Genomic DNA, 14,904 nt, shown 5'->3' with positions numbered 1-14,904 from the left:
TTTCCGAACCTGTTGTTATTTTATATATGCAATGCTGCCATTTCCTTAATCATAGATTCTGGTGTTTTCCCCTACTACTGATGGTAGGCTAATTGTATTCCTTTTTCTCTCTCCATCCTTTTAAACAGTTGGATTACATATGCTGCATTTTAAATTCTGTATGAGAATAGATGATCTGGAATAGATGCAGATAGAAGGAAACAAATATAAGTGCCATTTGGAAGTCCATATGCTGCAACAAATGCATTTCTCCAGTTGACCATTTCTATCACTTCATCAAAAAAGCTAATTTCCGTTAAAAATCCATGCTGGCTTTCTGTAGTTAATCCAGTAAAGTAATCTGAAAGTCTTTCCATAGATACTTCTTTACCTTGAGTATTCCAGCATTATTGTATTTTACATACCCAGCATCTGCAGTGTTTTGCTTCTTTAATTCATATTTCATAGTTCCTGTATGGTTTTTTCTTCCTTTCTCTTCTGTTTTTATTTGGCTCCTTCTTTACATCATTATAGATCATCTGCAATTTACAAACTTTTCGCTCTTTCCCTCAACTTCCTTGTGTCATTTAGTTTCTCTTAGCCTATATCACAGATGTTGTTTTGTGTTGTTTTCACCACACTTCCAGTTTCTGCAGCTTAAAGTATATTTGATTTCCAAAATGATTTTGTTGTAAAGTCTACAACATGAAACTGTTTTTCTTTCTCAATATATACTTGCAGGGCTTCAGGAATTTCAATAAAGGAAGCCGTTGTTGTCTTGCTAATGCTTACTACTGCGCTCTTGAAGGCTGTAGCACTTCTTGTTTGCATGTACTTTAAGTAGTAAAGTTCAAACTGATATGTGTGGGATTAGTGAGGAGGAAATGTACTTGACCTTGTTTTCACCCATCTACTATTTGCAAATACAGCTGTACAAGCAGTGGTATTTACAGGAGTGACAACTGCACAGTCCTTGAGGATACATACATCTTCATACTATGAATATTCTCAGTCATGTTCTTTGATTCTCTTACAGTGCTAAATTGGAATCAATTTAAAGCATTGTTTAGAGCTAATAGTAACCTTTCTCTTTTAAACCAGTAAGCAAATTTCTGTGAATGATCAAATAATCCTCATCAGATTCATCAGATAACCTTTGAATTTGAAAAGATCTGATGAAATTAGAAGAAAGCCTTGTAATATATGAGAGGTGATTTATAGTGGTGTTGGTCTGTAGATACTCCTCAGACGTGTGACCAGTCCATTTTAGCTAATTTATTGATGTTGGATTTGAATAAAATTATTTCCTTAGGTGCAATCAATGCATTTGGATTTGCCATCTGTGTCTCATCTGAGCTGTTATCTGCAATAAGTGGACTTAGTTGTCGTTGTCAACAGATTTGCAGAGGAAATTGAAATCAAGCCTGATGCAACTTTCTATTAATGATCCCAAAATGGCTGTCAAGACTGGTAACTGCCGATTATCACTGAACCATCAGTATAGTAACATGTATTTGATATGTGCTTGCAACACTGTGTGTCCGACAGAGTGATCAGCAGCACTGGGGCTCCACAGGGGACTGTCTTGTCTCCCTTTCTCTTCACCATTTACACCTCGGACTTCAACTACTGCACAGAGCCTTGTCATCTTCAGAAGTTTTCGGATGACTCTGCCACAGTTGGATGCATCAGCAAGGGAGATGAGGCTGAGTACAGGGCTACGGTAGGAAACTTTGTCACATGGTGTGAGCAGAATTATCTGCAGCTTAATGTGAAAAAGACTAAGGAGCTGGTGGTAGACCTGAGGAGAGCTAAGGTACTGGCGACCCCTGTTTCCATCCAGGGGGTCAGTGTGGACATGGTGGAGGATTACAAATACCTGGGGATACGAATTGACAATAAACTGGACTGGTCAAAGAACACTGAGGCTGTCTACGAGAAGAGTCAGAGCCGTCTCTATTTCCTGAGGAGACCGAGGTCCTTTAACATCTGCCGGACGATGCTGAGGATGTTCTACAAGTCTGTGATGGCCAGTGCTATCATGCTTGCTGTTGTGTGCTGGGGCAGCAGGCTGAGGGTAGCAGACACCAACAGAATCAACAAACTCATTCGTAAGGCCAGTGACGTTGTGGGGATGGAACTGGACTCTCTGACGGTGGTGTCTGAAAAGAGGATGCTGTCCAAGTTGCATACCATCTTGGTCAATGTTTCCCATCCACTACATAATGTATTGGGTGGGCACAGGAGTACATTCAGCCAGAGACTCATTCCTCCGAGATGCAGCACTGAGCATCATAGGAAGTCATTCCTGCCTGTGGTCATCAAACTTTACAACTCCTCCCTTGGAGGGTCAGACACCCTGAGCCAATAGGCTGGTCCTTGGACTTATTTCATAATTTACTGGCATAATTTACATATTGCTAATTAACTATTTATGGTTCTATTATTATTTATTATTTATGGTGCAACTGTAACGAAAACCAATTTCCCCCGGGATCAATAAAGTGTGACTATGACTATGACTATAGGGCATTCTGGATTGAGGGAAGGATGTTTGAGTGTGCATATTTCTGTCCAATATGGCACAAGATGTTGTTCAGTCAAAAACAAATTGTATCTCGATTACAGCAGGTTTTCACAATAAATAAGTGGAGTTAAATTATTAATGGAAAGCATTGTCAGAACAGTTACATAAGCTTCCCATACACTTCAGAAAAATGTCATTTTCTTGCATTTAAATTTACTAGCGTTCAATTTACTGTCATATGCGCAAGTACATGTATGCATAGATACAAGGAAAAGTCATGCAGCAGCAGCAGCATAGGTACATAGCATTATAAGCAGTATTCATAATAAAAATATAAATTAAGCATATTATAGACAATTTTTACAAGAAAGAACAGTTAAAACAACAAAAAATGTATTTTACTCCAAAATGATCATAATTTTGCTAGTGTACTGCTAGTGTAAGTGTATTGCTCGGGTGCTGTGTTCAAGAACTGAATATAATGCTTGATGAAAAGTCTTCACTGAATCATTACCTGTTTCTCTCTAGAAATATTGCTCAAGTATATTAAGTTTTTTTTAGAACTGATTTCCAGTATCCTTGGTTTTCAAATAAAATTATATTTGTGTTTGTACATTTTCAAGTTTGATATTCATTCAGAATGATTTCAAATTGTTATTCAATTCAGATTGCTTGTTAACTATCTGCAGGTGCCTGGAATACCTACTTAGAAATGATGCCAATCCAGGAATTCGAGATAAACAAGGATATAATGCTGTGCATTATGCTGCTGCCTATGGACATCGTTTATGTCTTGAACTCGTAAGTATATTTAATTTTATTCTTTGAGGTGACCTCATAGAAGTTTATGGAATCATGAGGGGTGTTGGTAAGGTGGACAGTTGTAGTCTTTCCTCATGGTTGTGGAGTTCAAAACTAAAGGGTGAAGATAAAGATAAGTAAGGAGAGATTAAAAGAAGAACTGAGAAATAGCTTCTTTAATCAGTGTGTAATGAGTACCTGGAATGAGCTGCGTGTGGAAATGGTTGAGGTGGGTACAGTTACATAATTTCAGAGGCATTTGGATAAGTTTATGAAGGAGAAAAGCTTGGATGTTTGTTGGCTGAACTTGGGCAGCTGGGAGTAGCAGAGAGGGTGCTGTGGACAGCATGGACCAGTTTGGCCAAAGGGCCTGTTTTCATGCTGTATTGACTGTCGTGTCAAATATTTCAATATGTATAGTAGAAATAATATTAACAATTTTGAAGTCCAAGTAATAGGTTGAGTTCCCTAGTATCAGGAGTTGCAGCACAGGTAAGGCTCTACAGCTGAGGCTTAATGAGGACTGTTTCTCTATTATATAGAGACCCTTCATTGTTGTATATACCTCTGTCAGATCCCCTTTCAATCTCTTTTCTGAATAATTCAGCTCTGGCCTGTACAGTCTGTTTACATAACTAAAGTCTCTAATCTCTGAAGTCATTCTAAGACATTTCTTGTGCAATTTTTTAAGACCTTTGAAGGTTTTTTCAATATATACGTACAAGTTGGACTTTGGTTTAAAGGTTCATCCAGTAATATGCTGTATTGCTGAGGGTAAAAGTCATTCTCGACTGTGCTTTTGAATCTCTGATTGTGCATGAAGCTGTAGCCTTGTTACTTAATAATAGGGGAGACAAGACTGTGAAGCTAAATCTTGCGCCACAGGGGACAGCAGAGCTTCGCTTCCAGATGAGCTCAGAGCCTTCTGTGCTTGCTTTGACCACCAGAACAAGGCTTCAATCAGACTGGTGCCCAAGAGGAGTGTGGTAACCTGTCTAAATGACTATTGCTCAGTGGCTCTTACATCCACTGTAATGAAGTGTTTTGAGAGGCTTGTGTGAAGCATATCAGCTCCTGGATGAATGGTGACTTGGATCTGCTCCAATTTACTATTGAGGCAACAGGTCTACAGTAAATGCAATCTTGTTGGCTCTTCACACAACCCCGGAACATCTGGACAGCAAAGGTGTATACGTCAGGATGCTGTTAATCAATTACAGCTCAGTATTTAACACAATCAGCCCCTCAAAACTAATCATTAAACTCCAGGACATGGGTCTCAGTGCCCCCTTGTGCAATTAGATCCTGGATTTCCTCACTTGTAGACCTCTGTCAGATTCTCCATCCTCCACATTCTCCATCAACAAAGGAGCACTGCAGGGATGTGTACTTAGCCCCCTGCTCTACTCGCTTTACACCTATGACTCTGTGGCTAAGTACAGCTCCAACACCATAAACAAGTTTGCTGATGACACCACTGTTGTGGGCTGTATCAAAGGTGGTGATGAATCAGCATACAGGAGGGAGATTGAAAAATTGGCACAATCTCTCACTCAATGTCAATAAGGCCAAGGAACTGATTGCAGATTTCAGAAGAGGGAAACCAGAGGTCCATGAGTAATCATCGGAGGATCAGAGATGGAGAGGATCAGTAACTTTAAATTCCTGGGTGTCACTATTTCAGAAGACCTGTCCTGGATCCATCATTTAGATATTGCGAAGAAAGCACAACATTACTTCTACTTCCTCAGGAGTCTGCAGAGGTTAGGCATGTCATTGAAAAGCTTGACAAACTTCTATAGATGTATTGTGTAAAGTGTGCTGATTGGCTGCTTTGTGGGCTGGTATGGGAACACCTATGCCTTTGAGTGGAAAGTCCAACAAAATGTAGTGGAATCAGCCCAGGACATCACAAGTAAGACGCTCCCAACCGTTGAAACGTTACCATAGAAAAGCAGCATCCATCATCAACGATCCTCACCACCTAGGCCATGCTCTTTTCTCACTGTTGCCATCAGGTAGAAGGTACAGGATCCTTGGGACTTGCACCACCAGGTTCAAAAACAGTTACTACCCCTCAACCATCAGGTTCTTGAACAAAAGGGGATAGCTTACACTCATTTAAGGACTTTGTTATATTGTTATTTCATGCTCGTTATTTATTGCTATTTATTTATATCTGCATTTTCACAGTTTGCTTACAGTCACTGTTCTATAGATTTGCCAGGTATGCCTATAGAAAAAGAAACTCAGGGTTGTACGTGGTGACATGTATGTACTCTGGTAATAAATTTTACTTTGAACTTTGAATGCATTCATAGCAAAGATTGTGATCAAATGATTTGGTGCTCAGGCAACTTATTTGTCATTTATTAATTTTAAATGTCTTATTAATAATTGAGGAGCTAACAGACTGGTAATGTTTTCATTCAAGCAACACACACAAAATGCTGGTGGAATGCAGCAGGCCAGGCATCATCTATAGATGTGCTGCGTTCCACCAGTATTTTGTGTGTGTTGCTTGAATTTCCAGCATCTGCAGATTTTCTCATGTTAATGTTTTCAATCAATTACATTGGACCAGATGTTGCAGTAGAATTAAATGTTAAGTTACCCGAAGCTTGTGATTTCTTTATTAACAGCATATGGAAAATTGATTCCTAGTGAACAGAAAGTGCAGTACAGAAACAGGGCCTACAGCTCAACCACATCTGCACCGACCATGGTGCCAACTAAGTTATTTGTGTCTGTGCATTATCTTTATTCTTCTATTCACTGACTGTCCGTATTCTGCCTAAGTGCCTCTTTTAAATGTTACTGCCACTACCTAGCAGCATGTTCCAGGTACTTAGCACTCCATGTAAAAAGAAACTTGCCTCCCATATTTCTTTTAAACTCCCCTCTCACCATAAACCAATACCCTCTAGTTGACGCTTCCACACTGGGGAAAAGGACACTGACCATCTGCCTTATCTATGTACCTCTTAATATTATCAGGTCACCTCTTCGGCCTTCCACACCTCAAAACAAACAATCCAAGTTTGTCCAACCACTGCTTTTTGCTTATAGCAAGTACACTCCAATCCAGGCAATATCCTGGAGAGTCTCTTCTGTATCCTGTTAGCAACCAGACCAGCAGACATTACTCCAAATGTGGCTTAACCAAAGTTTTATACAGCTGCAACATGAGTTGCCAACCTTTATTTTTGTGTCCCGACCAATAAAGGCAGGCTCGCTCTGTGATTCTTTAGCATCTTAACCATATAACAATTAAAGCACGGAAACAGGCCATCTCGGCCCCTCTAGTCAAATCTTAAATGTGTTGCCATTTTCAAAGAGCTATAGACTTGCACCCCAAGGTCCCCATATGCATATGTCAATAGTCCTAAAGGTCCTGCCATTTATAATACACTGTCCTTTTACATTTGACTTTGTAAAATAAATCATTTCACAATTGTCTGGATTAAACTCCAACTGCCATTTCTCTGCCCGTATTTCCATGACAATCTTCTTTACTATCCATAACTCCACCAATTTTTGTGTTGTCTGCAGTCTGACTAATCAGACCATCTACATTTTCAAACACATTGAACAATAGAGCTCCCAATATTGATCCTTGTGGAACACCACTGGTCTCAGACCTCCAATCAGAAAAATACCCCTCCACCACTGCCTTGTTTCTACAATGAGCAAGCCAATTTTGTATCCAGCTTTCCAGTTTGCAATATCCCATTTCACATTTGCGTGGACTTGTGACAGAAGCCCTGAAGCTCCTCCAGTTTTGCAGCTTTCTCCATGTGTGCAAGGAAAATCATTTAAACTTATACAGATCTTTTAAAGAATTTTAATTGATAAATTTTCATCAGAATACTCCGAAAAGCCTATTGTTTATTGGTATGGTCGAAGTATTTTAAATGAAACTCAAAAAACTTAAGACTTGGAAATCTAAAATAAAACAAAAACATTTCCACCATTTAGTGTTCTTAGTAAAAGATTTTCTTCTAACCCATAAATATTGTATAGCTAGTTATGTGACTCTAAAATGTTTTGTATGTATTTGTTGTAACTTCCACACAGTTTTTAAAGAATAAGGAATTTAAAGATTGTAATGTGGAATATACCCTCCAGTTTGAAGGTGGGTGTTTATAGTGTGATATTTGAACTATGCAATTATACATTTTTGTTTCTTTTTAAAATCTTCCAGATTGCAAATGAAACTCCGCTAGATGTGGTACGTTATCTATTTTGTACTTTATATCGTATCAGTATCAATATAGCTTTTAAACATGGCCTTGGACAACCTAATGTACAAGTCTTAGTGAACATACACATAACAAATCTTTGCTAAACAAAAGGTTCTATTTCATTTGTCACTTAACAAATGTTTTGTTTGATACAATGCATTTGGTGCCTGACTTTCAAGCAGAAGTCCACATAATCCTCCTTCCCCCACCTCAGGAAAGGAGAACTAAAAATTAGAGAGCATACCTTTAAGGTGAAGGATAAAAGATTTAAAAAGGGGCCTAAGGGGCAACCACACAGAGGGTGGTGCATAAATGGAATGAGCTGCCAGAAAAAATGGTTTGAGGCAGATGCAATAACAACATTTAAGTAACATGAATTCTGAGGGATATGGGCTAAACATGGGGAAATGGCACTAGCTTGGTGGGCACCATGGTTGGTGTGGATGATTTGGGTTGAGGGACCTGTTTCCATGCTGTATTACTCTGACTTCGTGCCAGCTGGTAACATTTAATATTTCCTTTTGATCAAGTTAATAAGGATGAAATCTGTGAAATGAAGTTACTTAAAATGGTGGCGGAGGAGGAAAAGCCTGCTTTCTGCCTTCTGCCAACTGCTATGGATAGTGAGAAAAGTGTGAAGCTAGTCATTTTCCTCCCTGTAAGACTGCAGAAAATCAAAAGTATGCTCCACTTTTTTTGACAAAGTAAAACATGCAGAGAAATCTATTTATTTATTTATTGAGATGCAGCATGGAATAGGCCCTTCAAGCCACACTGCCCAGCAATCCCCCTGCTTAATCCTAGCCTAATCACGGGACTGTTAGATCCGTGAAAAGGTTGACTTTCGCATGTCATTGCAGCCTTAAGATTTTGCATTTGTTTTGCTATCCATGGAATGTCTGTTTCCTTGTCCCTTGCAGACAATACAGGTCTATGGGTACCAAGGTCCAAAGTAGGGCAATCTTGCTGCATTGAAGCTTGTAGCAGGTTTCTCATCCCTTGAATAAAAATGCCTGAGAATATTCAAAGGTCCGCTAACTGGGTGAACAATTGTTTTGGAGAATAGACACCTTCCTTGATGAATACTTACAGCTCCTTTGTAAAATTTTGTGCTGTTAGGTCACAAGATTTTATGCAGATTTGCATGCCTGTTGAAGCTTTTAACCTATACTTCCAAAGTTCCAATACCCACTAGTGTTCTTTGAAGGCTTGTTGTAACAATCTCACTTTTTCTTGAAAATGGAATTCTGAAATATATGACATAGCTAAGGTCTACTAACCATTTCTTGATTCTTTATTCTCAATTATTTTATCTCTACCGTTTGTTATACATCTCCAAAGGTAATATTCTGATGCAACCAATCGATATGTATTTCCAATAGCTAATTACTATATGTCAGTAGTTAATTATATCAGTTCCTTGAGTGGACAACTAACTTTACTGATATAGCTGCATTGGCTGACATTTATGTTACTATTTAATAATAGTATCAAAATAATCTTTCTCTCTGACTCTTAACGTTAAGGATTGTTCTTTATAGTGAAAATGATTGGTATGTTTAGAACAGAGTACCCACAGTGTCAATTACATTTATATGGCTCTAGACCTTGTGTCAGCTACATTAATGCTATGACTTTCTAAAGTATCTTCTCTGATTTATTAGTTGATGGAAACTTCAGGTACAGACATGCTAAATGATTCTGATAACAGAGCGCCCATCAGTCCATTGCATTTGGCTGTAAGTAGCAACTATTTATGTATGTATGTGGACTGTAAAATATAAGCTGAATTAACTTTTTTCTTGACTACTGATGCTCTCATGGTACAAATTTAGTATACTGCACCAAATCTTAGTTTATAATATTACTTTCAGAATGCACCTTCCCAGCTTGAGATTTGATTGCTTTCATACATCCTGGACTTTTATTAAATTAGATGTAGAAAATGCTGTAATTGTGTATGTTATTTGCTATTAAAAATGATTGTAAAGCCACATTTCATCTCATAGTAAAATTAAAATAGATTTGATACTAAGTAGGAATATAGAATGTTAATAAGCTATTGTGTTAATTAAAGAGACTGTAGCGGTGTGCTACACACAGCACTAGAATAACCACATGGAGTCAGCGAGTTGAAGTTGCGATAAAAGAGATTTATTCAAACTTCGCGGCCGGCTTTAAAGCTTTCCCGTTCCCGCCCTCCCTGGGCGGGACTGCTGTGGGGAATGCATATTCCCAGACCCTTTCCGCACGTGGGATTTTTCCCCTGCTGGTGAAGATGGCCTGGCGCCCTTTTTGGGGCCGGCCCTCTGCCTGCGCGCGCTGTTGTGAGCCAGTTCGTGTGTGCTGGAAAGTGGGTCGCCACATAACCTCCCCCAGAACCGGCGATACCTCCCCCAATGTCCACAGTCTGGATCACCCTCTGTTTGGGAGGTCTGCCCCTGCGCTGCGGTGCCTGAGCCTGGACCGGCTGCGCCAAGTCCACATGGGCCGGTTTGAGTCGGTCCACCGTGAAAACCTCCTCTCTCCCCCCAATGTCCAGCACGAACGTGGACCCGTTGTTCCTGATCACCTTAAACGGCCCCTCGTAGGGCCGCTGTAGCGGTGCCCGGTGTCCGCCCCATCGTACAAAAAGAAACTTACAGTTCTGCAGGTCTTTGAGTATGCAGGTCGGGCTCTGTCTGTGCTGTGAAGTGGGTATGGGGGCCAGGTTACCGAGTCTCTCCCGTAGTCTGTCCAGGACTGCTGTGGGTTCTTCCTCTTGCCCCCTTGTGGCTGGTATGAACTCTCCTGGGACGACCAGGGGTACGCCGTACACCAACTCGGCCGACGAGGTGTGTAGATCTTCCTTGGGCGCCATGCGGATTCCGAGCAGGACCCATGGAAGTTCCTCCGCCCAGTTAGGCCCTTCCAGGCGGGCCATGAGAGCCGACTTCAGGTGACGGTGGAAACGCTCCACCAGCCCGTTTGACTGTGGGTGGTAGGCAGTTGTGTGGTGTAGCTGTGTTCCTAAAAGGCTGGCCATAGCTGACCACAGGCTGGAGGTGAACTGGGCGCCCCTTTCGCAGGTAATGTGGGCCGGTACCCCGAAGCGGGCTACCCAGGTTGCGATCAGTGCTCGGGCACAGGATTCGGAGGTGGTGTCGGTGAGCGGGACTGCCTCGCCATCTGGTGAACTGGTCTATCATAGTAGGAGGTACCGCACTCCTCGCGACACTGGCAGGGGCCCCACGATATCCACATGGATGTGGTCGAACCTCCGGCGGGTGGGTTCGAACCGCTGCGGCGGAGCCTTGGTGTGCCGCTGTACCTTGGCCGTTTGGCACTGCGTGCATGTTTTGGCCCATTCACTGACCTGTTTACGAAGCCCATGCCACACGAACCTGTTGGCGACCAGCCAGACGGTTGTCCTGATGGAGGGGTGCGCTAAGTTGTGAATGGATTCGAAAACCTGCCAGCACCAGGCTGCTGGGACGACAGGGCGGGGTTGGCCGGTAGCGACGTCACATAGTAGGGTCCTCTCACCTGGGCCTACGGGGAGGTCTTGGAGCTGCAAACCGGAGACTGCAGTCCTGTAACTGGGGATCTCAGCGTCTGCCTGCTGTGCCTCTGCCAGCGCTGCATAGTCCACCCCCTGGGACAGGGCCTGTATGGTCGGTCTGGAAAGTGCGTCCGCCACGACGTTGTCCTTTCCCGAGACATGCCGGATGTCCATCGTGTACTTGGAGATGTAGGACAGATGTTGCTGCTGGCGGGATGACCGGGGTCGGACACCTTCATGAACGCAAAGGTAAGCGGTTTGTGGTCTGTGAACGCGGTGAAGGGCCTACCTTCTAAGAAGTATCTGAAATGCCGGATTGCCAGGTATAGTGCCAATAGCTCCCGGTCGAAAGCACTGTATTTGAGTTCAGGTGGTCGTAGGTGTTTGCTGAAGAACACCAGGGGTTGCCAGCAACCCTCGATGAGTTGTTCCAGCACTCCGCCGACTGATGTGTTGGATGCGTCCACCGTGAGGGCAGTAGGAGCGTCCGTTCTGGGGTGCACTAGCATCGCGGTGTTTGCCAAGGCTTCTTTGGTTTTAACGAAAGCGGCTGCGGCCTCTTTGTCCCAGGTAATGTCCTTGCCCTTACCCGACATCAGAGTGAACAGGGGTCGCATGGTTCGGGCTGCTGAGGGGAGGAAACGGTGGTAGAAATTCACCATACCCACGAATTCCTGCAGGCCTTTGATTGTGTTGGGTCGGGGGAAGTGGCGGACCGCATCTACCTTGGGCAGCGGGGTTGCCCCGTCTTTAGTAATCCTGTGGCCCAGGAAGTCGATGGTGTCAAGTCCGAACTGGCATTTGGCTGGATTGATTGTAAGGCCGAATTCGCTCAGGCGGGAGTAGAGTTGACGGAGGTGGGACAGATGCTCCTGCCGACTACTGCTGGCTATGAGGATGTCGTCCAAATAGATGAATGCAAAGTCCAGGTTGCGTCCCACTGCGTCCATTAGCCGCTGGAACGTCTGTGTGGCATTCTTTAGACGAACGGCATTCGGAGGAATTCGAAAAGTCAGAACGGGGTGATGAGTGCTGTTTTGGGGATGTCGTCCGGATGTACCGGGATTTGATGGTATCCCCGGACAAGGTCTACCTTGGAAAAGATCCTTGCATCGTGTAGGTTTGCTGTGAAGTCTTGAATGTGCGGCACAGGGTAGCGGTCTGGCATTGTAGCCTCGTTCAGTCTGCGGTAGTCACCGCATGTGAGAGTCCAAAAGTCCTTTTGAGCAGGGCTTTGAATGCTGTGTATTTGCCGTTCTCCGGGGGCAACTGTATAAACTCCTCAATTTGTGCAGCTGTCTCCTGGTCGAGGGAGCTCAGCACGTAGTAGTAACGAGTGGACTCCGAGGTTACCTGCCGAATGTGGAATTGTGCTTCTGCTTGTTCAAACCACAGATGGAGTCTCAGCGGCCAAAAGCTTGTCAGTTGTAACGAAACTGCATGAACAGATGCGGCATTGGTCATCTTTGGCCCAAATATCGTTTGCGCCGTCGGGGTCACCAATTGTAGCGGTGTGCTACACACAGCGCTAGAATAACCACACGGAGTCAGTGAGTTGGAGTTGTGATAAAAGAGATTTATTCAAACTTCGCAGTCGGCTTTAAAGCTTTCCCGTTCCCACCCTCCCTGGGCGGGACTGCTGTGGGGAATGCATATTCCCAGACCCTTTCCGCGTGCGGGATTTTCCCCCTGCTGGTGAAGATGGCCTGGCGCCCTTTTTGGGGCCGGCCTCTCTGCCTGCGTGCACTGTTTCGTGAGCCCGTTCGTGTGTGCTAGAAAGTGGGTTGCCACAAGACTATATTATTTACAACTGCAAAATACCAATGCAGTTGTAGGCATTTTTAATCATTGCTTTGTGACACAATGTTTTCAGGTACATGTTTGATAATGAAAACGTTTTCATTTGTTGATTTTTAAATTTTTTAAAAATACATGTTTTTGTAAAATGACTATTGTATGGTTTACAGGCGTATCATGGTCACCACCAAGCTTTAGAGGTACTGGTACAGTCCCTCTTAGATTTGGATGTGAGAAATAATAATGGACGCACACCATTGGACCTAGCAGCTTTCAAAGGACACGTGGAGTGTGTGGATGTTTTAATCAATCAGGGAGCATCCATTCTTGTGAAAGATTATGTGACAAAAAGAACTCCAATTCATGCTGCAGGTTTGTATTGTATTTAATGATAGATTGATTGCACTCCTTTAAGATACATGTCCTGGATTTAAATTATAAAATATCAGTGCAAAATCTGTATTGGAGGCATGTCATTGCATACTAAGGTGGACAGGAAAGATGGATTTGTATCTTGTAAAATATATTTTGTCTAGATCTGGTACAATCGTGTTTCTGGGAGAGTCAGTAAAAGGGAATGGGAGAAGCCTTTCACTAGTTTACCAGAGGGAAAAAATGATCAAGACATTTCTTACACATCCTCATTGGTAAGATATCGAGGAAACCAGAGCACCTCCCAGGGAGAATATGCAAGCTTCATGCAGACAGCACTAGCTCTATAGCGCCAACCCTTTGTTAATTTGCCTAAGTTAATGCATGTTACTTTTAGAGAAAAAGTTATCACTTTGCTGGGCTAAGAATTTGAACTACAGATGTGAGATGAAAATGAACGTTTTTAGTTTCAAGGTAACATTTGGCTGAGTTTAGTATCAGCGACTCTTAGTATTCTTGGCATCAATAGCAAAACAATCCAATGACTGGAGCAATACCACACACAAAGAAATATGTTTGTGGTGGGTGGAGGTAAATTAGGATAATCACCACCGTAGTTCCTTGGAGCACTATCTGAGGGCCAACCATCCAGATGGAAGATAAGGTGTTGTTCCTCCAACCTGAGTGTGGCTTCATCTCTAGCCTCCAACCTGATGGCATGAACACTGATTTTTCTAACTTTTGTTAATGCCCCTCCTCCCCTTCTTACCCCATCCCTAATGTATTATTTATTTATCTCTCTCTCTCTCTCTCTCTCTCTCTCTCTCTCTATCTCTATCTCTATCTCTCTCTCTCTCTCTCACAATAACTCCTTGCCTGTTTTCCATCTTCCTCTGGTGCTCCCCTCCCCCCTTCTTTCCTCCAAGGCCTTCCGTCCCATGATACTCCCCCTTCTCCAGCCTTGTATCCCTTTTGCCAATCAACGTCCCAGCTCTTGGCTTCATCCCTCCCCCTCCTGTCTTCTCCTATCATTTCGGATCTCCCTGTCCCCCTCCCATTTTCAAAACTCTTACCATCTCTTTTTTCAGTTAGTCCTGACGAAGGGTCTCGACCCAAAATGTCGACTGTACTTCTTCCTATAGATACTCCCTGGCCTGCTGCGTTCCACCAGCATTTTGTGTGTGTTGCTTGAATTTCCAGCATCTGCAGATTTTCTTGTGTTCAGTATTTTGTGAACTTAGTATTCTATTGATTTTTAAAATTTACTTATTTTACAGCAACAAATGGCCATTCAGAGTGCCTACGGCTACTAATAGGTAATACAGACCTGTACACAGCAGTGGATATTCAAGATGGAAATGGGCAGTGAGTAATATATTTTTGCTAGATTTCATATTCTAAAAAAGGGCACATTTTATATCCAAATAAAACATTTTATTGAAATAAATTGTAGGCAAAATATTGATGCATTTTACTCGAAATTGTTTTTAGAGAAAGTAGAGGAAAGTTATATGCCTAATATAAAATGCTTTCTCTTCATCATTGCTAATTGTATTTATCTATTGCTCATGTTTGCAATGACCAACTACTCTGTAGCTAGTGGCTGGACAGAATTTGCCATATTGTTCAGTATGTTATCAGTA

At 42.5% G+C, this 14,904-nt stretch overlaps 1 protein-coding gene across 6 annotated transcripts in view; it reads left to right on the top strand.

The window, feature by feature from the left end:
- LOC134344374 (serine/threonine-protein phosphatase 6 regulatory ankyrin repeat subunit A) overlaps window positions 1-14,904 on the top strand; it is a 254,125-nt gene that overhangs the window by 214,468 nt on the left and 24,753 nt on the right. For all 6 annotated transcript variants that reach the window (XM_063044057.1, XM_063044056.1, XM_063044053.1 and 3 more), the window contains 5 exons: window positions 3,196-3,307; window positions 7,512-7,538; window positions 9,216-9,290; window positions 13,060-13,261; window positions 14,539-14,626. In XM_063044057.1, the coding sequence (XP_062900127.1) occupies window positions 3,196-3,307; window positions 7,512-7,538; window positions 9,216-9,290; window positions 13,060-13,261; window positions 14,539-14,626 (504 nt within the window). The remainder of the gene's footprint in view (window positions 1-3,195; window positions 3,308-7,511; window positions 7,539-9,215; window positions 9,291-13,059; window positions 13,262-14,538; window positions 14,627-14,904) is intronic.

This window comes from Mobula hypostoma, chromosome 3, assembly GCF_963921235.1.
Source record: "Mobula hypostoma chromosome 3, sMobHyp1.1, whole genome shotgun sequence".
Taxonomy (NCBI): domain Eukaryota; kingdom Metazoa; phylum Chordata; class Chondrichthyes; order Myliobatiformes; family Myliobatidae; genus Mobula; species Mobula hypostoma.
The sequence above is the reverse complement of the archived record's forward strand: the minus strand, read 5'-3'. Positions and strand labels throughout refer to the sequence as shown.